Genomic DNA, 23,555 nt, shown 5'->3' with positions numbered 1-23,555 from the left:
TTCAGGGCAGGCCATGTGACATGCATAGCTCTGTCCTCCAACAAATGGGAATGGCTGGGGGCGCGCTGGAGAAATGACTGGGGAGCTGCCTCTGCCGCCCCTCAGCATATGCCACCTGCAGCAGTTGACTCTCTTTGCTTAATGGTAGGGCCCCTGGCCTTGCTTCCTTGGGCTTTCCACAGAAGTGTCACTTAGTCTGCTGCTGTTCCTGCTGCCTTGGCAACTGTTTGTGGGCGATGCTGTCTGCTTCCTTTTACAGATCCGGAGGTCAGGATAAAATAAATCATCCCACGTGTATAGGTTGATAAAGTTTCTGGCCCTCAGCACTGGAAAAATGGGGCTTCTTTGCCTTGCCACCATGGTGTCAAAAGCTGTTCCAAATGGTCCCTGTCTGACAGAAAGTCTCAGAGGGATGTTTTTTTCAGAGCCCTGAACAGCTCTGTTAAGTTGTTAATCCAAAGTGGGTTCTGATGCTGGTTTTAAAAAGATCATCATTGTCATGCTCTGAACACATGCCATAACTCTTTTAATCCACCAGTTATTTGTATTTCATGTGCTCTTCCTTGGGTATTTCAAAGTAGGACCTTCAGGTCCTTTCAAATGTGGTGAAAGCCCCTTTAGTATCACTGTTTCTTGTGAATTTGGGAAGATGTCTGATATCGACCAGCTGTGTTCTGCCTCCCTTGTTGGGTATGATATGACAAGCTATGGTTGCGGTTTGAATATTTAAAATGGCCGCCCGCCCATACCACAATCCATGGCTTGTCGTGATGTTCGAACCCATCAAAGACAGGTGGTTGGAGTGGTTAACAAACCACCCTGCAACCCTAGAACAAACCATGGGTTTCAGGGTGGTTTGTAAACCACCTGACCTGGGTTTGGGCATCATGACAGCATATGCCCGGTGAGGGTAGTTATGCTAATTAGGTGGCTCACACCCGGCACACGTGAGGAGGGAAAATAAGCCACTGTGGTTTACTTTCCCTCTGTGGTCATGTGAATCCAGTCTTTGACTGCTTAGCATCCCATAAGGCAGTCTTCCCCAACCTGGTGCCTTCCAGATGTGTGAGACTAGATCTCCCATCATTTCTAACTGGCTGGTCATGCTGGCTGGGGATGATGAGAGTTGCAGCCCAACACATCTGGAGGGCACCAGGCTGGGGAAGGCTGCCATAAGGCACACATCTGGAGGGCACCAGGCTGGGGAAGGCTGCCATAAGGCATGATCCTCAATTGGTGAACTGTGCTATACAAATATAAAGTCCTCAGCCTTCTGCTGGGGAAGGAAAATATTCCTTAATGGAATAATCCCTTCTAACATAACTACAGACAACTGATATCTGTAATGCCTGTCCTAGCATTTGTCCTCTTTGATCAAGCATGTTGCTGTTATCGTTTGGAGCAAGCCAGATAACCAAGTTTAAAGAACTGTCAACACACACACACTTTTCACTTAGGCCTTAGAGGGTCATTTCCACATTCTGATGGCATATGCTCATCCATATTAATCTTTGCTCAGCAACTTGCTCCATCTCCATACAAATATTTATGTTTTTCCAGAATGTCAGCACTCAGGACTGTCATGCAGTTGAAACAGTCAATTGTAGTCAAAGAGTGCTTTCAAGTTTCAAAGTGCTTCATAGGCATTATGGAGTTCTAATCCTTACAACATCCTTGTAAGGTACATCAGCAGTATTATCCCCTAGACTGAGTCTGAGAGAGAGAGAGAGAGGCTTGCCTAAGGCAAAGACTCAGTATCTTAGCCACTAGTCTCCACCAGCTCACATGAAACATAAGATTAAATAGGTACTTATTAAATAGGTGTTGTAGGTATTGTGTGTGTGTGTTCTTGTGTGGGATCAGATGACCTTGATTTCCACCATACAGCCAGTAGAAGAAGTTGTTTACAACTACAGTTGGGTAAATTTGGGGAGGGGGCACTGTCAGAGAGAATAGGGAGGTGTGAATGCCTCATTGTTGGGGGAAGCTGATGGGTCCTTTTGGAGGTGGGCTGTGGGGGGCTGCAACTCCAGTAGGCCAGAGAGAATAGGACTCCAGGAAACCAACCCCACGGGAGAGCCATCAAGGCCTTGGCAAGAGCCATTGATAACTTGACAGCTCCCTTTGCAAGACAATGGGCACTGAAGGCCCTTTGATACATTGTCCTAGTTCCAGAGCATTGACACCTCTGGGGGCAAGGGGAGGAAGGGCCTGGAAAAAGAGGGAGAGAACTTGACTCCTGTGGTTTTATCTCTCAGCCATCAGTTGTGTTTTTATCACTTTATAGGCACTGATGCGTACTGAAGGCCAATCAGGTACAGGACTGGAATGTCTGACAGGCAATGGTGTGTCTTGGTTAGGATAAGAATCTTTGAACCCTCTGGGAAGGATTGGGCAATTTCCAAGGGATTTAAGGTTATAGTGATGGGAAGGGAGATGCTAGCATTTAAAACTTTTTCTTTTTTGCTAAAAAACCCAAAAACAAAACAGGAATAAGGAATAAAAACTGACACTTAGCACAATAAACAATCCATTCATCACACTGCCATAGACAGTAACTCTTGTTTGGGCAGTGAAACTTAAAAAACAAACAAACAAAAGGAATGTTCCATTGATCTTTGATATCTGAGATATAATTTATGTATTTATTTTATTTATATTTATATCGTGCCCTTCCTTGCAAGGAGCCCAAGGTGGCTAACAATCCATATAAAACAATATAACATAATCCTATCCATAGTGTACCTTGTAAGATGTGTTATTTTGTGAGCTTTTTTTTTTTAATGCATTAACAGTCCAAAGGAGATTATTCCTCAGGAACACTCCTATGTACATTTCCTTGGAACTACTGGAACAGAGGGGGATTTATTTCTGAGTAATCATGAATGGGATTGGGCTACACAGCAAATGCTGTTAAAATGTGCTGCACTTTGGCAATCTGAATCTTGAATATAGTGAAGAGCAGGCAGTTGGACTTTGCTGTTAATCTTGTCCCCACCCTCCCTTATTGAAATCTTCTATCTCCCTGAAACCTGACAAGGGGCCTCTGTCAGTATTATATATTCTATACTATAATGGAGGCTATTAATAATCAATTTCATAATGAGGTATGCTAGGAGCCGGGAAAGTGAGAGAGGTTCTTTCTTGGCTTCAGCTAGAATTGATGGTCAGTTAATAGGTCTAAAACTGAGCCTAGATCAGGTGGCGAGTTCATTACACCTTGACCATTAAGTATTCTGTATTACAGGGTCAGACCAACTGTGCAGCTTGCAGATACCTATGAGGTGTATGTAAAAAGTTACCTTGTCATGTATTTAAAAATAGATCTGTGCCTAAGCAATGGTATAATCAGAGCTAGTGTGGGGTAGACATACATGCCTACTTTGCAGCACAGCCAGAGTTATCAACCCAGGGCTTCGTTTTTTAAATTGTATTATTTACAATATTTTTATGCCATGGATCAGTAAAACCACCAGGGCCAAGCATTCTCCCTCAGCCTTACCTACCTCACAGGGTTGTTGTGAAGATAAAAATGGGGGTAACCCCCCATTGTATGGGGCTTCTTGGACAAAGGGTGAGAGATAAAATCAGAGATGTCAGAGTTCAAACTGGCTTAGAGGCCCTGTCCTGTAACTTGGAAGCACTTCCCCAAATCTTAATAAGTAAAAGACATGCAAAGTCCTATAAGGGAATTATGGAACATCCCATGGTCTACTGCTAGGTTAATCAATTTGTTTGTGTTATTAATATTAATGATTCAAAGGAACAGGGAAGTTTAAACAGAACATTTGTATAATATGGAAAGTTCAGTTTGTACAAGCAAAGAGAAGAGCCTTTAGTAAGGATGAAAAGGAGAGACTTCCTCCAACAAAATGAAGTTCTGGTTGTAGTTGGAGAAGGCTACATCTCTGCTAATGTGATTGATGTATATATTGTAAATTTGTATTATATTAGTAAGTGAGAGAGGAATAATAATTTGTTATTCATTAGTGAATGTTGATAAGAGTGGTGTTTTTCTAATGTTTTTGCAGGTGGGTGTAATTCTGAGCAGTATGATTTTCATTATTAAAAAAGTCTATTCCTAAAATTAAAAAAAAGTATATTCCCAGTCTTAGAAGTGTGGGTCAAGATGTGGATGCTCAACTGCAAAGACACTCTGTATATGCTCAGAGATTTATTCTCACCTTTACCCTAAAATTCAAGAGCTTATTGCAGGATTAGGCCTGTGTCCTGAGAGGCCCCACATAACCTCAGTGTAACTCAAAGTGCAGCTCAGGCTGATTTCAGTTGTGAGAATCATCTTTCAGGCTAAAATCCTGTGCACACTTTCCTGGGAGTAAGCCCCAGTGGACTAAGTGGGGCTTACTTCTGCGTAGACATGTATAGGATTGGACTGTAAGTATGTATTTCTGTAGGGGTTATTTGGGAAGAAGATCCCAAGCTCTTTAGTATTATGGGAGACACAGAAAAATGCCTATCTATCCACTTCCTCCACTTAATGCATAATTTGATAAACTTCTATCATGTCCCCCATCATCTTTTTATTAAATTACATTCTTTTCTGCATTATAAGGAAAATTGTATTCACTTAAATGAACTGAGCATTGAAATTAGTGGGATTTACTTTGGAGTAAACCTGCACAGGAATGTGCCATAAACTATAACATTGTGCAACACTATGCACAAGATTATTGGGAGTAAAGGCCATTGAACTCAAGTCGAACTTCCTTCTGTCTACATGCAAAAGAGTGGGCTTCACAAATGCAGTTGAAATGTTTGTACTGTAGAAATGTATTGATTTCATGTGTATGAACGTCGTACTATATTTATTAATTTAATTTTGCTCCTGAGCTGTTGAATTGATTTTGTAAAGTCATCACGGCATGTTTTTTTTTTTTTTGTCCCATACTGTTTGCTTTTTTAATTATTGTCTTTTGGTATACTTAGTCACTTTGGCCTTCCTTTTGGAAGGAAAAGCACCGTATAAACATACAGTGCAATACCACCCCAAACACATTTGCTAAAGGGTTATGCCTGCAATCCTATATACACTTACCTAGGAGTAAGACTAACTGAACTCAGTGGGGCTTACTTCTGAGTAGACATGTATAGGCTTGCCTGTAAATATGCAGACTTGTGCACAGTTACCTGGGAGTAAGCCTCATTGAACAACGTGGTGCTTACATCTGAGTAATCATGCATAGGATCATACCAAGAACCTAATGCTGTATGTATTCAGCAGTAAGTTCCATTGAAATAGCTTCTTCCCAAGTAAGTGTGGATATGATTGCAGCTGAAAGTTTCAATCCTAAATTACCAGAAAGTAAGACCCATTGAACAGCATGGGATTTAATTCTGAGTAAATATACTTAGGACAGGGCTCTAAGTAGTTTAGGGTGCAATCCTATGCATGTTTAGACAGAGAAAAAGTCCTACAACTCCCAGCATTCCCCAGACAGGAAAGGTAGCTTGGAAATGCTGGGAGTTGTAGGACTTTTTTCTGTCTAAACATTCATAGGATTGTGCCCTTAATAAAGTGAATTAACTCTTAATTTGAACAAAAACTGTGGGGTAGGAGTGGGAGATCCCTAAAGATTGGCAGTCAAAGTGCCCAATCATATGCAGTTAAGTTAATGGGTTTAAACATCCCAAACTCCAGAGGTTTAGGCTGTAAGTCACCAATATCATGTGAGGTCTAAAGGTTCTTACATTTGATATGTAGTCCCAGCCAGATTGGTTACAGAGCTGGGCTAGGACTGGGAAGATCCATATTCAAATCTTGATTTCACCATGAAGCCCATTGGGTGACCTTGGGCCAATCACCATCTCTTAGATTAATCTACCTCACAGGGTTGTTGTAAGGACCATGTACCTTGCCTTCAACTCTATGGAGGAAAGGCAGAATATAAACCTAATAAATACATAAATTCTCAGAGGGCCTTGTTATTCTGGTATCCCCACCTCTTGTCCGTAGGTACCAGCTCCTCCCCAAGGAACCCACGTGTTCTAGCATTTGATTCCCCTAGGACTGTAAAGGGAAGCCCCACTTTCCTCTTACATAGGGTTGCCACCATTATTTTCCCTGGGAAGGTTCCTGTGCCTTTAACAGCTGTGTGACAGGTAGACACCAAATAGATGCAGCCATTTCCCCAGAATGGAGGTGGAACCAGATGGAAAACTTTACTGGTTGAATATCTGCCTGCTACTCAGCAGTTAATGGAGCGTTTCCAGAAAAGAAAAAAGAGGGGACGACCTTAGGTCCCACAAACCCTAGAAATGATGGCATTTCTGAGATAAGGGGAGGGTAGCTGAAAGCTCAAAAGCGAAGTGCTAAGTACTACTGACCACTGTTAATAATTAATTAATTAATTAATTAACTAACATTAACCCCCCCCCCCGGCTCCTAGAGAACCCAGTAATCCGGTAGTTTTTTTCGCCTAACCAATAGCCCCCTCCCAGGAGCCCCAAGTGTTGTTCTTGGCACTGGCCCCCCTCCTTTCCCGTGCACCCGAGGGGATCGTGGCCCCTCTGTGGTCCCCTCTTTTGAGCCTTCTGGTCTCCTCCCTCATTTCCCCCTTGGCTTTGAAGCCCTCTGTCGCTCGCCCAAATCCTCTCCCCTCCCTCTCAGCCATCACATACACGATCTCCAGCCTCTTTTCTTCCCCCCTAGGGTAGGTCTGAGATCTATTGTCAAGGCCTGAATGGGCCCGCGATGGGCTGCAAGAATGGCTGGTGCTTTTCAGCCCGCTGAGCTGATGGGCCACGGCTTTGGTGGGGCGGGGAAGAGGCTCCATTGGAACCCAACCTTGACTGAGCTTTGAAGCTATGAGTGGGGAGGAGCCGGAGGCCGATTCATGCCCAAGAGGTAGGAGAGGCGGGTGGGGTCTCTTTCCCGCCCGACGCCCACTCCCCTTTGGCCAATACCTGAAGAAGGGGAGTGGTCAGGGCCACTTTAAGCTGGGGGGGGGGGCGTGCCAACTTCAAGGATGGCTTCAAGAAGCCCTTTCAAACCAATCAACCGTTTGGGTTTGTCGGGAAAAATTTGTCTCCTCCTTCTATCTCTGTAGGACGTTTGGGATCTTTCCTCCTTCTTTGGGTGTTCTTGGGGCTCATCTTCTTGCCTTTTGAGCTTTCTGTTTCCGTTGGGGACCTCTTGTACTGGCCCTTGCTGCAATCTGGAGCTAAGTGCCTTTAATATATTCTGCAAGCTTTCCTCACCTCCACCCTGCACTTCGCTTTTCCTGGGTCTTTTCCATCCTTCCCCCCCCCCTTCCTTTTTTTCTTTGTCAAGACAACTGCAGCTTTAGGTGAGAACTTGAAGCTTTATTCTGGGATCTCCCACTCACTTTTTGATTACCTGCTGGACAGCTGGTTACCTCAGCTCTTTACTCACCCCACCACTTTCTCACCCCAAACCTCATTGAAGGACTAAAGTTGGCTTTAACCTGTATTGAGTGGCCTCTTGAGCAGCAGATCCTTTTGATAGCTGTGAAGACCTGAAGAAGCGAGGAAGAGACTGGTCTGGAGAAAGTTTGGATGAGGAAGAAGGAGATCTGAGAAACAACGGTTTTTCTGGCCGCCTGGGGTTCCCCTCTGTTAACATCACTACAGACATTTTGAGAAGCCTTTGGATCCTCCTCACCCCAATTTCTTCCCAGGCTCCTTTGGGTATCATCAGATCAAAAGGTGTGAGCTGCACTTCTCTGGACACCTGAGTTACCTCACCCTTTGAAACGAAACCTCCATGGCTGGGCACTTGGGCCGTGAACTAGGCCGCCCGTACCCTTTCCCTGTCCAAGGCCTTCACCTCAACAACATCCCTGCTGTCCCTCACCATGAAACAACTGGGGGCTTCTTGCCTGAAGCCTTTAATGGGGCAACTCCTGGACAGGCCTTTGGATTCAAGCCTGACTATGGGCCTCAGGGAGGGGTGATGGAGTCCCACCCTGGTGGTGGGGAAGCTCCCCGAGCTTGGTACCCCTTTCCTGCTGGTGGGGATGCCTGGAGCCACCACCCTGGGGTGGTGATGGGGACTTATGGAGTCCCTCCATCTGGGGAGGCCTGCCAAGGCCCCAAGCCAGACATCAAGGTGGAGCGAGACTTCGACCAACCAGGGCCCTACTATGGCCCCCCCTGGGCAGGAGGCTGCTATCTGCCTCCCACCGCTGCCCGTGTGACATCTGGCAATAGCAAGGAGGCTGGCTCACCTGGCCGTGAGCCCCAGCCTTCCAGCAGCCCAGCTAGCCAACTTGAGGAGATGGGCAGTGCTGAGAGCAGCCCCCAGAGTGATGGTAGCAGAAGCCCAACTGGACAGATGGCCTCTGGAGAAGTCAAGGAAAGTGGCAGTGGAGATGAGGTAAGTAAATATGATCTGGCAGTATGTGCTGGGAAGCCGGGGGACCCAAAGGGATAAATTGTACTAGCCTGAGTCTTTAAATGTTTGGGACTTCTGAAGCCTTTCTTGGCTTAACCAACCATCTGGAGTAACTCTCACCTACAGAGGATGTGTAGGGTCTAAAATGCTTTCCGGCAGCCCGGTCTTTTCCATTTAGACATACCATAGCAAGAGGAAATACGCCCTTACTCCTACTAATTGTTAATGGCCGTTCTGTGAATTTGCTTGGGAACATTGGCTTAAGTTCTATGAATCTGTAGATGTCTTCTTGATTACATACCTATGTAAAACCAGGAATTCTGACCGATCTGCTTGTTTTAACCCGGTGATACTGTTGGCCCATGCTGTTGGCTTTGGAGAGATTCTAGGTTCAAACCTTGACTCTGGAAAGAACTCTGGGGTGGAGAGCATGAAGCTGAGGAGGGAATGTTTGACTTCTGTCCAGAAGACTTGAGTTCAGATCCATCCTCAAACAGGTAGCTTACTGTGTGGCCATGGGTTGTCAGTCAGGATGAAGTGGGATAAGCTGGGACCCCTGTCCTGTGCTCCTGGAGACACAGTTGTGATGAATCTAAATCTGGGAGCCTGCAAGAACAGCCCTGCTCCCACATTAGCCAGCCCGGTGGCTTGGGAAAGCCTAAAAGCGCAGCCCTTCCTTTGTTGCTTTTAGGACCCAGCATCTGGTACTCAGATGCTGCCTCTCAGCTTGCACTGTTTAAGAACTGTATAGAAGGTCGCACTTCACTGTTGTAGCTTTTTCTGTCATACTGCTGCAGTGACAGGAGAACTACTGCTAGCGTTTAAAGGTGTATGACCCCCCTTGGTGTCTGGGCTTAGTGGTCTAACTTGAATGGCTTTAGGCATGCTTGCTGTAACATAATTGTCACTGTCCTTAATTTAATTTTCTTTAGACCTCACTGTTTATAATCTCCCCCCCCCCGCCCACCATGTGTATATTTACTTGAAAATCTGGATAACACTTTATGCACCCAATGAAATGGACTTTAGTCCACAAAAGGTTATGCCATAGTAACTTTATTAGTCTTCAAGGTGTCACAAAACTTTTTAGCTGTTGGAGTTTTTTTCTGCACAGGTTGATTGTAAGGGTGGATGAGAATTACTGAAAAGGAAATGTGAGAAGTGCTAGAAGAATGAGTAAATAAGTTCCTAATGTCAGTGGTGTAGTGATGATTGCGTCTTGTTCCCTTTGTGATGGGTTTGTCCTGTCCATTAACATCAACAGGACTCCCTTAGTTCTAGTATTATGTGAAATAGTAAGCGGATGTTCCCTATTTATTTTTTAAGACTGCTAATGGTTTTATTTCCTTACTCATCTTTCACAGTTTAGTTGCCACTTTTCTAATGATTTACAGCATCGTCAGTTTGCAATGCACTTTGCAGACTAACACAGCAAAAATAAAAATAAAAATGGGAGCCCTTGCTGCATGTGGGGAGGGAAACAAGAGGAGCCAATCAATGCAGGGTGAAAGTTGCCTTTCACTTTTTAGCATCTTACATAACAGTTATTATTTTTAATCACTTTGGGTAAAATCCAACATAAGTGCGACTTGGAGTAGACCCATAGAAATGAATGAGACTTAAGTTAGTCACGATTGACTTAAGTCCCATTCATTTCAGTAGGTCTACTCTACGTTGCACTTATGTTGGATTTCACCCATTATTTAGTATTTGTGTTTTAGGATGCAAAGTGCATTATGGAAACTGCCTCATTCAGCTTTGCAGCAACCTTGTTAGGTTGGCTGTTTAATATGCCCCTTCTGTAGAGGGATAAGCTACATCTGTGACAGAGTGACTTCCTTAGGGGCATCTCCTAAACTCAGAACTAGGCAGGGATTTGAACCTGAACTGTTTTGATTCATGTCTTACGCTCTTGACTTTTGGAGGCCAGATTGTTGGTCATCTTTCTAGTTCTTCAAGTGACATGGTAACTGGACTGTACACGCTGCATGGATGGGGCACCATGATGATAAGTTCTGCTTTTTTGCTATGTAGGGTTTCCAGATCAGATGTTCATTTTTCTAGGCAGGTTTGAACCCCAGTACCTCTCGCTCTAGAAATTAAGTTATGAAAGCTTGTAATACTTCTAGAAGTGACTATGCAGGAGAGCCCTGATGGATCAGATATATGTTGTCGTATCAGTTGTTGTTGTTTTGTTGTTATTATTCATTTATTTATTTATTTGATTTCTATCCCACCCTTCTTCACAAGGAGTCAATAGTGGCCAGGCAGATGCCTTTGCTAAGCTCACAGACAGGGCATGAAGCCCTCCTTCTCCCCACTCTGCCCCAAAGCAACTGGTATTCAAAGGTAGACTGTCTCCATATGGGGAGGTTCTATCTAGCTGTCATGGCTAACAGCTGTATCCGTCATAACTTAATTCCTCCTATCTAAAACACTACTTGTTTCCACATCCTGTGGCAGCAAATTCCAACAGTTAATGATGATTCACATAAAGAAGCTCTTCCTTTTGCCAGTCCTGAATCTGTTGCCAAACAATGGTTTGGCAGCAGATTCAGGAATAACAAAAGGAAGAGCTTCTTTATGTGAATCATCATTAACTGTTGGAATTTGTGGCCAGGTGACAACTACTGGTTTAGGGTGACTCAGAGTTCTAAGTATTATAAGGGTGCAATCCTATGCATGTTTAGACAGGAAAAAAGTCCTACAACTCCCAGCATTCCCAAGCTAGCTTTCCTGTCTGGGGAGTGCTGGGAGTTGTAGGACTTCTTTTTCTGTCTAAACATGCATAGGATTGTGCCCAAAGAGAGGGTGTGTGTGGGGGGTGTCTGCCTGCTTTCTCCATACCATATTTTTTTAAACATTTGTTGCACTTCCTCAGTTCTCTTTTTCTTAACTAAAAAGCCTCAAACATCTTAATCTTTCTTTGTGGGAAAGATGCTTTAGATGCTCCAAGACCTTAATAATTTCTTCGCCCTTTTCTGTACCTTTTCTGTTTCTGTGGTAATCATTTTTCAGAGCATCTATAAATTGCTTCAGCAGCTGGATTTCTGTTATAGGATGGACCAAATGCAATCTTCTTATCCTAAACTGCATGGGAACAGCTCATAATCTTGTGTGTTTGGCAACACACTGGGTCAGATGTAAATCCTGACCTTAATAGGAGTCATGGCTCACAGGTCCCTAGCTCTGGAACTTGCTCCCATACCTGGAATTTGTGGTATGAATGAGGAAGAAAGCACCCTGGAGCAGGTGCAGAGGGCGTTTCTCTCAGCATACACAGAATTATCTGCTTTGGCTCCATGGCCCACTCTCTCAAATTGGTGTTAAGGGAAATGGTTTCTAGGCTATGAGGAATGGCTTTCAGACTTAACAGTTGCTTCCCTCCCCTTTCTTTCCAAGGGCAATGCATTGGTACTTGGAGGATTTCAGTATAGTGGTCAATATAGTGGTCCCGGGAAATCTTTACCAGGGCAGAGATAAGGTGGCAATAGATGGGTGTAGACTGAGGTGGCCACTTCAGGCAGCTGTTTTTGGCATGTCATGAAATAGCAGCAAATCGTTATTTAACTTATTATTGCTGTATTTTTACTGCCAGGGAGGTTGGGAGCTGCTTGTGGGATTTTCTGCCGGAGGTGCCAAAATAACTTGGCTTGCCTTGGGTAGGGGTACAGGATAGTAAAATGGAAGGCGTAACTAGCTGCCTGTTATGGGGTGGAAGAGGTGGGGGAAGAGTATCTCGAATGAAGTAATGGGTTGAGGTTTATGTGTTGTGGAAGGGGGATGATGTTGAAGCCATATGGAGATAAGTTGTAAACAGCTCCTGGATTTAGGAAACTTCAGTAGATCGTCTCGTGCAAATACTCTTTACTGAAGTCGAAGAAATGTATGGGGTTGGTAGGGGTGTCGAGGCCTGCTGCCTTGATGATCCACCATTATACTTAGATATTCATTGGGGAAATTTAATAGATAATGTCACCATGATCCTACTGAATCTTGTTTGAGCCATAGGCTGGAGAAAACAAGGCTGTAGTGACATCTGTAGAACAGGTGAGGTGCCACAGGACTAGAGGGAGATAAATGTTGTCTCAACCTTCTTCAGATAGCAGGAAAGGCATATCTGGGAATCTACAGACTGGCCAGTCTGACTTTGATACTAGGGAAGAAACTGTTAGAACTTATAATGGAGTCAACTTGTAAGCATCTTGGTAACAATGTGACTAGTAGGAGTCAGCATAGATTTGTCAAGGATAAATCTTGCCAGACTAATCTTATCTCTCTCATCTCCCTCTCTCTCTCTCTCTTTTTGATTGGGTTACTAGCTGGTAGAGGCAGGTAGATTTCAGGTTTGTTGGATCTACTGTTTTTTTACTAGAATCCCAAGATCCACCAACCACAGCCAGTCATAAAAGATGTAGGATTAAAAGAACAAGATGCCTCTGAGCACATTCTGGGCCTAGCCTGGGAATTTGTTTCCAGTACCAGAACTCAATTGAGTTCACATTTCTTTAACATAAAACTACACTCCTGGTTAGCCAAGCTTTTCTTCATTTCAGCAACCTAATTTAGGTGGCAAACACCATTTTGTTCTTGCTTTTGTTAAACAGCTGGGAGTTGGAAACTCTTGCTGATCTACTGCAGAGCTACCAGTATATCCCAGTCTACCTTCTGATGACTCCCAGCTTAATGGATTGTGGGAATGCTGTGGAATTAACTTAACTTGATTTTGGCAAAGCATTTGACAGTGTTCCTCATGATAACCTGGTTAGCAAGCTGGTTAAGTTTGGGCTCAATGATGGTACCATCCAATGGATTCATTGGAAAACCACACTAAAAAAGAGCAAATCAATGGTTCCTCACCACTGGAGGGAGGTTTTGAGTGGATTATCATAGAACGCTGCCCTGGCCTCAGTAATCTTGAACATTTTTTTTTATCAGTGACTTCTATTAGTCTCCCCCAATATGTTGCCCTCCTGATGTTTTGGTTTATGACTTCCATCACCCCTCAGCATTGGCCATGCTGGCAGGGCTGAGGGGATTTCTTCTCCAGAATGTCTGGAGGGCACTGTTGGGAAAGGCACACTTAGATGAAGGAGTGAAGGGAGTCATTAAGCTTATGGATGACACAAAACTGGGAGGAGGTAGCCAGCACCTCAGAAGGCAGGAATGAATTCAAAAATACCTTGATGGAATGGAAAATGCGATCAAAACAAAATGAAATTCAACAGACAAATACAAAATTCTGCATTTAGGAAAAATAATAATCAAATGTACAGGTATAGGATGGCAAATTCCTGGCTTTGCAGTACTACAGTGAAAAGGATTTCAGGACTGTAGTCAGTCACAAGCTAAACGCAAGTCAGCAGTGTTATTCAGGCTGCATTAATAGAACCATAGTTTCCAAGTTACTAGAAATAATCGTTCTACTTTTACTTTGTAATAGTCAGACCTCATCTAGAGTACTTTGTCCAGTTCTGTGCACCATGCTTTAAAAGGGATGTAGACAAATGGAAAAGGGGTCAGAGAGGGACAACAAAGATGGTCAGTAGTATGGAAAAGCAGTCCTACAAGGAAAAGTGGAAGAGACTGGGTATGTTTAGCCTGCAAAACAGAAGGCAGAAGGCTCATGTTTTAGGGCTGCCACATAGAAGACAGCAAATATTTTATCTTTACTGCCCCAGAGAGTGGAACTAAATCTAATGGGCTTAAGTTACAGGAGAGTAGATTTTGGTTGAACATTAGGAGAAACTCCTTGATAGTAAGAACAGTTTGGCAATGGAACTAATTTCATAGAAGAGTGGTGGTGGGCTACAGAGGCTGGACAGCCAGCCACCTGTTGGGTATGCTGTAGCTCTGGATTTCTGTCATCGAGCAGGCGGTTGTGCTGTATGGCCTACAATACAAGTCCTCCTCCAAATCTATGATTGTATGATCCCCCATTTATTATTCAGCTTGTGGAGGTACTGATGGGCTTATTGCTTGGAGGCAGGGTATTGCTAGGCACTTAAAAGATTTGGGGCTCAGCCCCTTATGATTCAAATCTACATAAAATTTGCACATTCTAATTTATATCTATATATGCATATTCAAAAATAATTGGGCTTACTTAAATTTCACAGATGGCACACATACGGACAAACGTACTTCTCTCCCCCTTCTTTCTTTGCTTCTGTCCTGGAGGAAAATTTCTCCCACCCATAGAATTAAGCTTAGAAAAAAAAGCTTCCATTGGCAGCAATGGAAGGTGTTTTTTTCTGAGCTTAATTGCCATGTGGAGGGAAGATTTTGGGGAGCAGCAGCACACAGGGAGGGGAAGGTTAACCTTTCCCTCTCCAACTGCTACCCCCTGGAAATCCCCTCCTCTGAATGGAAATTAAGCTTAAGGGGGGTGGGTGGGAACTATTGACACCAATGGAAAGCTTTTTCTAAGTTTAATTGTCATGCAGGGGGGATTTTGGTGTGTGGGGAGGGGAGGGCTGAGCCTTCCCAACCCAGCTACTACCTGCTTTGAAAATTGCCCCCTGCATGCCAGTTAAGCAGAGGAAAAAGGACACTTAGGCCCCTGGGAAATACACTTGGGGCAATGCTCCTGCTTGTAGAGATTCCTTATGAATTTTGATTTTGTTGATTCCAAGGATATCTCTGGGAAGATATAACGTGTGTTGGGCTGTTGCAAAGGCCTGAAGACTTTGGGTGGAAAAAGCATCTGCATAGGTCTTTTCTATTCCATCAGTTCTACCAGCGTCTCTTGTTGTCTGCTTGTATGAAACCAGTCATCATTGTTACAGGCTGCATTTCCATTTGTGTTAAAGAACACGAAAATGGAAATTTGGCATGACCCACTGGGATGGTCAAATTTTCTAAAACCAAAGGTCTTTGTATCAGAAACATTACGGTTGGCCCATGTCCACATGGCACAGATTTCTTTGACAGGTGATTGACATCCATGAGCTCTGGTCACCCAACAGAACTAATTGATTGGCAGTAAAATCACGACAGACAAAGCAAGTATGCTTTCATACAGTGCACAGATCAGCTTTCCCCAACCTGGTCCAACACATCGAAGGGTGCTAGGCTGGGGAAGGCTGGGATATATAATTTATGGAATTCAGTGTCAAAGATGTGGTGATGGCTTTCAAAAGGAGGTGATGGCCATAAGGAGCCTCAATATTCAGAGACACTGTGCTACTAAATACCAGGCTGTTGGGAGGGGGTGGCAATGGCGGGACAGGGCTATTGCCTTCAAGCCCTGATTGTGAGCTGCCCAGAGACATCTGATTGGCTATTGTGGGAAGTGGGCGCTGGACTAGAAAGACCTCTCATCTGATCCTGCAGGGCTGCTCTTCTCTTCTTATTCCAAAATCCGTATTGGTGCAATACCTTCATTAGTGCTAGATCTATCTGCACTAGTGCTTTCTGGCAGTACTGAAATGCATTGATAACTGTTGGGGTACATTGCACATTCGATGTACCACGTTTGTAGTGTTATTTTCTGCTTTTTATTCCACATTATCCAATATACGGCAACAAATGTCATTGTATGTCCTACGAGGTATAAATGCGCAAGAGGGATATAGCGTTACCACGATGGGATCAAAATGATATGACACAAGGTGTAGAGCTTGCCTAGGATAATCAAAAGCTCACCAAAAGTGTGCATGCTTTTGAGATCTCTGGAACTCTTAATCAAGGAAGATGTTACACAAGTGGAAGGGAGCAGGGGAAACTAACAGTGTTTAAGTCATGGTGTCTGCAAGATTGCAATCTTGTCACGGTGTCTGCAAGACTGCAATCTTGAGATGGAACAGGAGAGGAAGAGTCTGCAGACATTCAAATAGGCTCTGCAGGTCATGTGATGGCTACAAGTTGGACCTGTAGCTGCTCCCTAGCATCACTGGGAACCAGAAAGAGGAAAACCCTGGATTTTGAAAATATAACATCCGAGTGTTACTCAGACATGCTAGGTGAAGCACACTGGCCACTTTTACTAGAGCACAGAGAGAAGCTAGGCAGGCTTTATATTAACCAACCTGGAGTTAATGTTAATATTAGCCCAGTCTGGTTGGCCTAATAGTATTACACTAATATGGATTTTGGAATTTTTCTTATGGTCAACACAGCTACCTTTCCCCCTTATATTCTTATGAGGCTCTCAAAGAGGATCTTCAAGCCAGTGCTCATCTGCCAGTACTGCATGGCTCCCCAGCATTTGTGACTCTCCCTTCCCCTCCCCATCCACAATCTAAGAACTTATACAATAAAAGGAGCATCTCCACTTCAAACTGTACACTTTTAGTCCTTTTATTTGGCCTTTCTTTTTGCCCTGCGCTGCCTATGAAGAATGCTAGCATTTATGTGAGGGTTGATAAATCTGGGCTTTTGCTTGCAAAGTAGGTTGAAATCCCACCAGCCACTGCTCTGTACCTACCTACCATACCGTCACTATGTGAACAGAATGTTAAAATATTTACCGGCTAGGCGCGGTCTGGGCTTCCCCTACCATATCAGTTAACCTTTTCTCTGCATTCACAGTAAAACTTCTTACCACTGAAGGGTTTAAACATTTTGAGTTGGGAGTTTGCCATTGATACTTATTTTTACTTGCTGCTGGGAGATAAAGTAGTAGGTTGGTTATTTTATCTTCCAAGCATTCTAGGGAGCTGGGACAGGCAGAAGGCAGATTGAGATCTACTTGGCATATCTCCATGTGATTTACAGTAGATCAGCAAGGGTTTCTGACTCCCAGTGGCTTTACAACAGAAAAAGCCTTTTTTCATCCTAAATGAGTCTGCTGAAACCAACAGCTGAGGTGGGATGGGGAATAGGAGTAGATCTGTGTGTGAGCACAAGTTCTGGTCCTGAGAACAAATTCCTGGGCTAAGCATATGCGGAGAGGCACCTTGTTCTGTAATTCTATGTTTGGTTTCTTGAGCCACTGTTTCGCACCTGCTTCCAATTGGTGGGCCTCAAGGTGCTGGTAAGAAACAAAGCAGATCCCGGTGTAAGCCTATAGTCTTTCTAAGGGAAACAGCACGAAAGCAACTTCTATCTCCATCTTGAGGCTGGGCCTAAACTGCAGACCTCATGGGCACAATATCTGGCCTAATTTTTGGGCTTTTCTATTTTTTGGAACCTCCTAGCCTGCTAAGGAGGTCAGGAGAACTCAAATGCTTTCACGCTGTTTTGTGGGATTTTGGTTGGTCCAAATAAAGGTATTGTCCAACAGTGGATATGGGCTTGTTTGTTTTTTCTCGTGAATCGGGTTAGCTATGTTTGCTGCACGCTCTCTCTTGTTCTCAGAGTTGGCTAATATCCTTTTCAGATGTGAATGGGTATGAGATAGCCACTTCAGCACAAAAGAAGGCAAAGGGAAGCAAACTCTAGGCAAACAGGTTTGACTACAGTAGCTGTCATCACTGGAGTTTTATCAAAGTTACGCAATCAAGAATAAAGGATTTTGCTGACACAGCCTGAGCATCTGTCTCCTGAGAACTTCTCCTGGGGCAGTAGTCTGGATTTCATCCTTTTTGCAACTTGGAGAGAAATCGTCTTCCCCACCCCACCCTATTCCCTCAGCAGTTCTACCCTTGCATACACGCGTGCGCGCGCGCACACACACACACACACTTTGGTATCTAAGGCAGATGGTTGTAACTGGAAAGGGTGGAGACTGTGTTCTCTACAATACAAGTAGGAGGTTGGGTGTATTTTTCTTAAAAGTGGTGAGATTCCAGATCAGCTGGGAGCCCTGTTCCTCAGTCCCAGATGTGTGGAGGAGCAGACTGTGGCTGCTTAATAAGGGAAGGGAAATTCACTCTGTACGTGCTACCTGACGTGAAGGTAGAATTTAGATTTTTTTAGCCTATCCAATCCCTGAGTTCTGCTTGGGGTAGACAATTTATTTTAAACAACTGAAGACAAATCAAAACCGATGCAGAAAGAAATAGAGAAGGCAAGGTGAACCTTCAAGGTTAGAGTGCATCTCCATTGCATAGCAAGGGTGTTCCTGTTTAGGGCTTCAGCCTTCCTGGCACAGGAGTCTGGTATTGTTTGAGGCTTGCAGAAGACACCCGCTTCTTTTACCTTGCCCATTCTCCAGAAACCATTCCTTCTTGTGCTAAAAGGCTCAAGTTCAGTGGTGGCTGCCAGTCTAAAACCTGAGTGGTTTATTGCTGATGGAAAGGAGAGATCTTTAATCTCATGGTGAACACCCCTCAGACCTTACTGCTCAAGGATACCATAAACTCTTATGGGCTCAAGCACAGCAATTCCCTTTCTCTCCTTCCCTCTTCTTTTTTTAAAAAACTGACATTCTATGACAAGACTGCCCTTGACCATAGGCTTAATTTCTAGACCGGGTTCATACAATCACTATAGCCCATGGTGCATGCCAGCTACCCTTTTGAATATTCAAGCTGCAGCAGCTGGTTGCCATGGTTATGCATCGTGTTGTGCGAATTCAGCGAGGGTGGGTTATGCACGGGTTAAACAACTCTTGCATAATCCTAAGACAGCCCACAGGTTATGAGAGGGTTGTTTAACCCTTGGTTATTTAACCCTAAGTTATTTAATACTTACATAAGCCACCCTCACTGGGCTTATACGACACAATAAGCCACAGCAACTGCCCACTGTGACTTGAATATTTAAAATAGCTGCCAGCACATACCGCAGCCCACTTTGGCTTCAATAAGCCATGGTGGGCTGCAACAATCATGCAGACTGGCCCATAGAGATGCACAATATTCTTGACTTCTGGTTCCTTTAAATCAGGCTTAGGCAATGTGGCTCCTGTGGGTGCCAGTGTGCCCCTGGACACCTTTCTTGGAACCTGCCAAGGTGTATTACCCCTCCAATTTTTTAAAATTAACACATTTTCTTAGCAGCAGCTGGAATTGCTGTGAAATAGGTTTCCATTGGTACTGAAAACTGTGGATTCAAAGGAGTTACTTAGTGTGTTTTGACTCGGCGCCCACCTCTGTCTTCTACCCAGTCTTTTGGGTAGGTTTATGAACAGCCACACCTTCCATGGCAGCCATTTGTCATGGTGCCCATGACAGTTTCTCAAATTGCTAAATGTGCCCATGGCCCTCAAACACTGCCTACTCCTGCTTTAGATCCTTCTTTCAAGATCTCCCAAATCCACTGTAATTGGGCAGCAGCATGTGCTACCCATGTCTCCCAACAAAAGGTAAAGACAGGAGTTCTAATTTTAAGGTAAATCCAGTAGTTATCTCTCCAGTCAATGACATGAGGTACTCCAAATCTAGTCTCTATGCCCTCCACATTGATATGTTTCACACAACACAACAGTCCATGGGTTAAACAACCCATGGGCTATCGGGGATGAGCAGGAGAGTGTGGATGCACTGACTTCAGCGTGCCCCCCATTTCAGCTTTTACTTAGATTGTGTTTTGTGAACTGGCCTATTCTGTACATCCTGGAACCTCACAGAGCTTTGATTGTGTTTTTTTTAAAATATGTATTTTCCTTTTAATTTACAAATTCAGGGAAGACTCCCATTAGGCGGACCCTTGGCAGGGTGCTGACTGATGGGCCTCTAGCAGCCACAGTTGCTTCTGACATCTTAGCTTTGCCAGAACATGATCCCTGGAAGTTCCATTTTTCTGAAGCATTATGGGTAAAAACAAGCAAACATTGTAGCCACCACAGAAATTCATTATGGCCCCCATTGGCAGCCGCCATGTTTTTGTGGCAGTGGCCTCTTCTTAATCTCCTGGAATGACAGAATTTCTAGGTTATTTCAGCTTCCCAAGGTCTGTACAAACCCAAGTTCCCAAGGTCTGTACTGGGCCTGTACAAACCAGTATACTTTGTATCTAGAGGGTCCCCCAACTTCCATGGGTTGGAAAAATAAAGTCAGGAAGTGTGGGTGTGTTGGTGATAAAGGCTTTCTCTTTATATGTCTCAATTTCTTTGAGTCAGGGTTCAGGCTTACTAGTTGGATGCCAAGGAATCAAACGTTTTGTCTTCTTCATCAGTTGTGATGGTTCGAGTACTATGAGGCAGTGTACGTATCCTGGCCTGGGGATTTGGCTTTGAATGCTGCCGCAACTTGGGAAACCAGGATTGGCCCTGAGTAAGGTTGACCTTGAGTGAGGGCCTTCTCATTCATGGCACCCTAATTGTGGAATGCTGTTCCCAGAGAGGTTCACTTGGCTCCTTCTTTGTGGTCATTTTGGTGCCAGGTCAACACTTTAATTCTCCCAGGCCTGAAAAAATCTTGTGATTTTAAAGATTTGAGTTTACATACTGTGTATTTTTTAACCATGCTGCGAAAGTGGCTGCAATTTATTTTATGACATTGTATTCTATGTTAGTGAGCCGCTCAGAGAACAGTGTTGTTGGGTGGCCTATAAAAATACCATAAAGAAGTAACACTTTTTTGGCTGTGCCTTTTTAACAGCACCATGGCATTGGTCTCTGTGCCAGAAAAGGCTTCACCTGCCTAACGTCTGCTATTGAAGTTGCTCTTGAAACTAGGCAAGAAGAGCAGGGCCAGAAATTGAGGTGGCAATCCTCTGTGGGGCTGGTTCAAACAAGGATGCATACTTGGCTGTCATGCTAAAATCTCCCCCAGTAATCTCAAACCAATCTGAGGGCCTCACCCCCTTAACTTATGCAGCTGTTCTTTATCTTGCCCACTCCAGAGGTGATTCCATACTTGTATTAAAAAAGAAAAAAAGGGATAAAAGGAGTGTTCTCAGTTTCGATGAAGTGTTATGTCACATTCCTCACTGGGTGCGAGAGAGCTTATCAGCAGTGAAAGCTGAACCCAGAGCTATCCAACTTGAAGATATCGGCACCGGTGGGGGAGGGGAGAACACAAGAGACCCGTTGTGTGTATCTCGCTTTGCTGTTTCTGAAGGGGTCCCTCCTAAGTCTCACATTGCAGTTTCGATCCTGTCACTGCATTCAGTTTCATACCCAAAAGATAAACAATAATTTGTTGCTACTAGTTTACAAGCATTTATTTATTTGATTTATACCCTGGCTTTCCACCAAGAAAATGGTGCTCAAGGCAGATAAAATTTGCCCGGCAACAGGGAATGCTGAAAACGCCCTCCTTTTGGCCGACCGGGTTATGATGTCAGTATTCTGTTTTTTCCGACCACTGCTGACCATTCTACAAGCTATCTAGCTGAATTTTCTTTCTCTCTCTTGCCATTTTTGACAGCTCTTCTGTCACCTGTCAAGCCCCCAAATTGTGTCGGGCTTTTAAGATGTGTGAGTGAGTTGTCCTAGGTAAATGGAAGATGGAGGTTCTGTTCCAACCTCCAGCTACATACTTCTACAGAGCTGGGCTCTCACTGTGTCTCCCCTGCCTTTCCTGATCAATTGTCTGTTGCTGTAGGCCAAACAAAATTTGCTTTGACACAGCAAAAGCCTTTTGAGGATAAGAAACTGGCAGTCCTGATTTGGGTGAGACACTGAGGAACTCTGTCTTTCCCTAGCTCCATCTCTAGGGACCCTTGGAAGGGGGCTGCTAGAGAGCAGAAGGTAGGGAACAGGATATGGGACAGGGACTGCTGGATTTGAATGAGACGAGAGGGCATGTATAGTCTAACGCCGCCTTCCCCTCCAAATGCGGTGCCGTTCCCATCAGATGGCTGAGAGTTGCAGTCCTCCAAAACATCTGGAGGGTGCCAGGTGCGGAAGCCTGGTTTAATGTGTGTTTGGAGTCTTATCGTCTCCCTTGTTGCAGAGGGGAAACTCCTGTGGGGAGGGCCAAAGGAGATGGGGGCAGAACAATAGGCCTGTCCAGGAATAGCGTGGAGAGGGCAGTGGTGGCTGTACTGAAAACTCCCATTTATTTGCTTGCTCAGTCCTGGTGGGAAGGGAACCAATCCTCATCTTGGGCGGCACTTCAGTTAGGGCCCCAAAAAGGTACCAGAGAGACTTGGAGCAGTGCTTGAAGTTAGGTAGTGATCTTCTTACCCCCACACCCATTTTTTTAAAAAGGAGGTGCCATCTTCCCTGGAATCTTTACTCTTTAACCCTAAGTGTATGGAGACAGGCTGTAGTTGTTGGTGATGAAGGAAAGGCACTCTTCATGTGCTTTGGCACTATTATTACTGCACAGATTCCAGGGTGTGGGGCATGCTGCTCTCTAGTGCTTCATGGGTCTGTCTGTTGAACCCACTTCAAGAGCGGCAGATGTTTTCAGCTGGAGGGAGCTGAACCATTATGTCATAATCCTGTCAGCCAATTGTAGGGGGGGGGGCACTGTTTTCAGCCAAGTTTGCTTCCATTAAAAGTTACTTCAGTTGTATGATGCCTAGATAATTTTTGAAATAGGCGTCATATAATAAATAATACATAGAATGACTATTCCTTTTTCTGTAGTTATTTGACTAACTATTGATAACACTGAATTGTGAAAGTTTTGAGAAATCCTAAATATATAGCTAGCACTTCTATTTTTTATTTATTTTGTAGGTATTTAAAATTTATTTAAATAATTTAAATTTATTTATTTAAAATGATGTATAGGCCGCATTTAAGGACAGAATCCTCTCAAAGCAGCATACAGGGTACAAACAGTACATAAATATACAGATTTTCTATAGCATTTTCTAAAGGGAAAAAGGTTTGCTTTTGTTTTATCCTAGAATGTTATGTACCACTCTTCAGCAGAAATCCCCCGGGTGGCTAGCAGAAAATAGAAAAAGCTGGCGCAATCCTATCGGGATAGTTGGCTACCTTGGAGGGGTTGTTGTTCAGTCGTTCAGTCGTGTCCGACTCTTCGTGACCCCATGCACCATAGCACGCCAGGCCTTCCTGTCCTGCGCTCTCTCCCGGAGTGTGCTCAAGTTCATATTCATTGCATCCGTGATGCTATCTAGCCATCTCATCCTCTGCCGTCCCCTTCTCCTTTTGCCTTCAGTCTTTCCCAGCATCAGGGTCTTTTCCAGGGAATTTTCTCTTCGCATTAGGTGGCCAAAATATTGGAGCTTCAGCTTCAGTATCTGTCCTTCCAATGAGCACTCAGGGTTGATTTCCTTTAGGATGGACTGATTTGACCTCCTTGCAGTCCAGGGGACTCGTAAGAGTCTTCTCCAGCACCACAGTTCGAAAGCATCAATTCTTCGGCGCTCAGCCTTCCTTATAGTCCAGCTCTCACAGCCATACATTACTACTGGGAAAACCATAGCTTTG

General features: G+C 44.2%; 1 protein-coding gene across 1 annotated transcript in view; it reads left to right on the top strand.

Annotated features, from left to right (window-relative positions):
- Positions 1 to 7,744: 7,744 nt before the first annotated feature.
- POU5F1 (POU class 5 homeobox 1) overlaps positions 7,745 to 23,555 on the top strand; it is a 38,750-nt gene continuing 22,939 nt past the window's right edge. The window contains exon 1 of the mRNA XM_084830531.1: positions 7,745 to 8,356. Within this exon, the coding sequence (XP_084686657.1) occupies positions 7,745 to 8,356 (612 nt within the window). The remainder of the gene's footprint in view (positions 8,357 to 23,555) is intronic.

Source organism: Heloderma suspectum, chromosome 2 (genome assembly GCF_057233095.1).
Source record: "Heloderma suspectum isolate Gila_16-S chromosome 2, 16-S_ref, whole genome shotgun sequence".
NCBI classification, from domain to species: Eukaryota; Metazoa; Chordata; class Lepidosauria; order Squamata; family Helodermatidae; genus Heloderma; species Heloderma suspectum.
The sequence above is the reverse complement of the archived record's forward strand: the minus strand, read 5'-3'. Positions and strand labels throughout refer to the sequence as shown.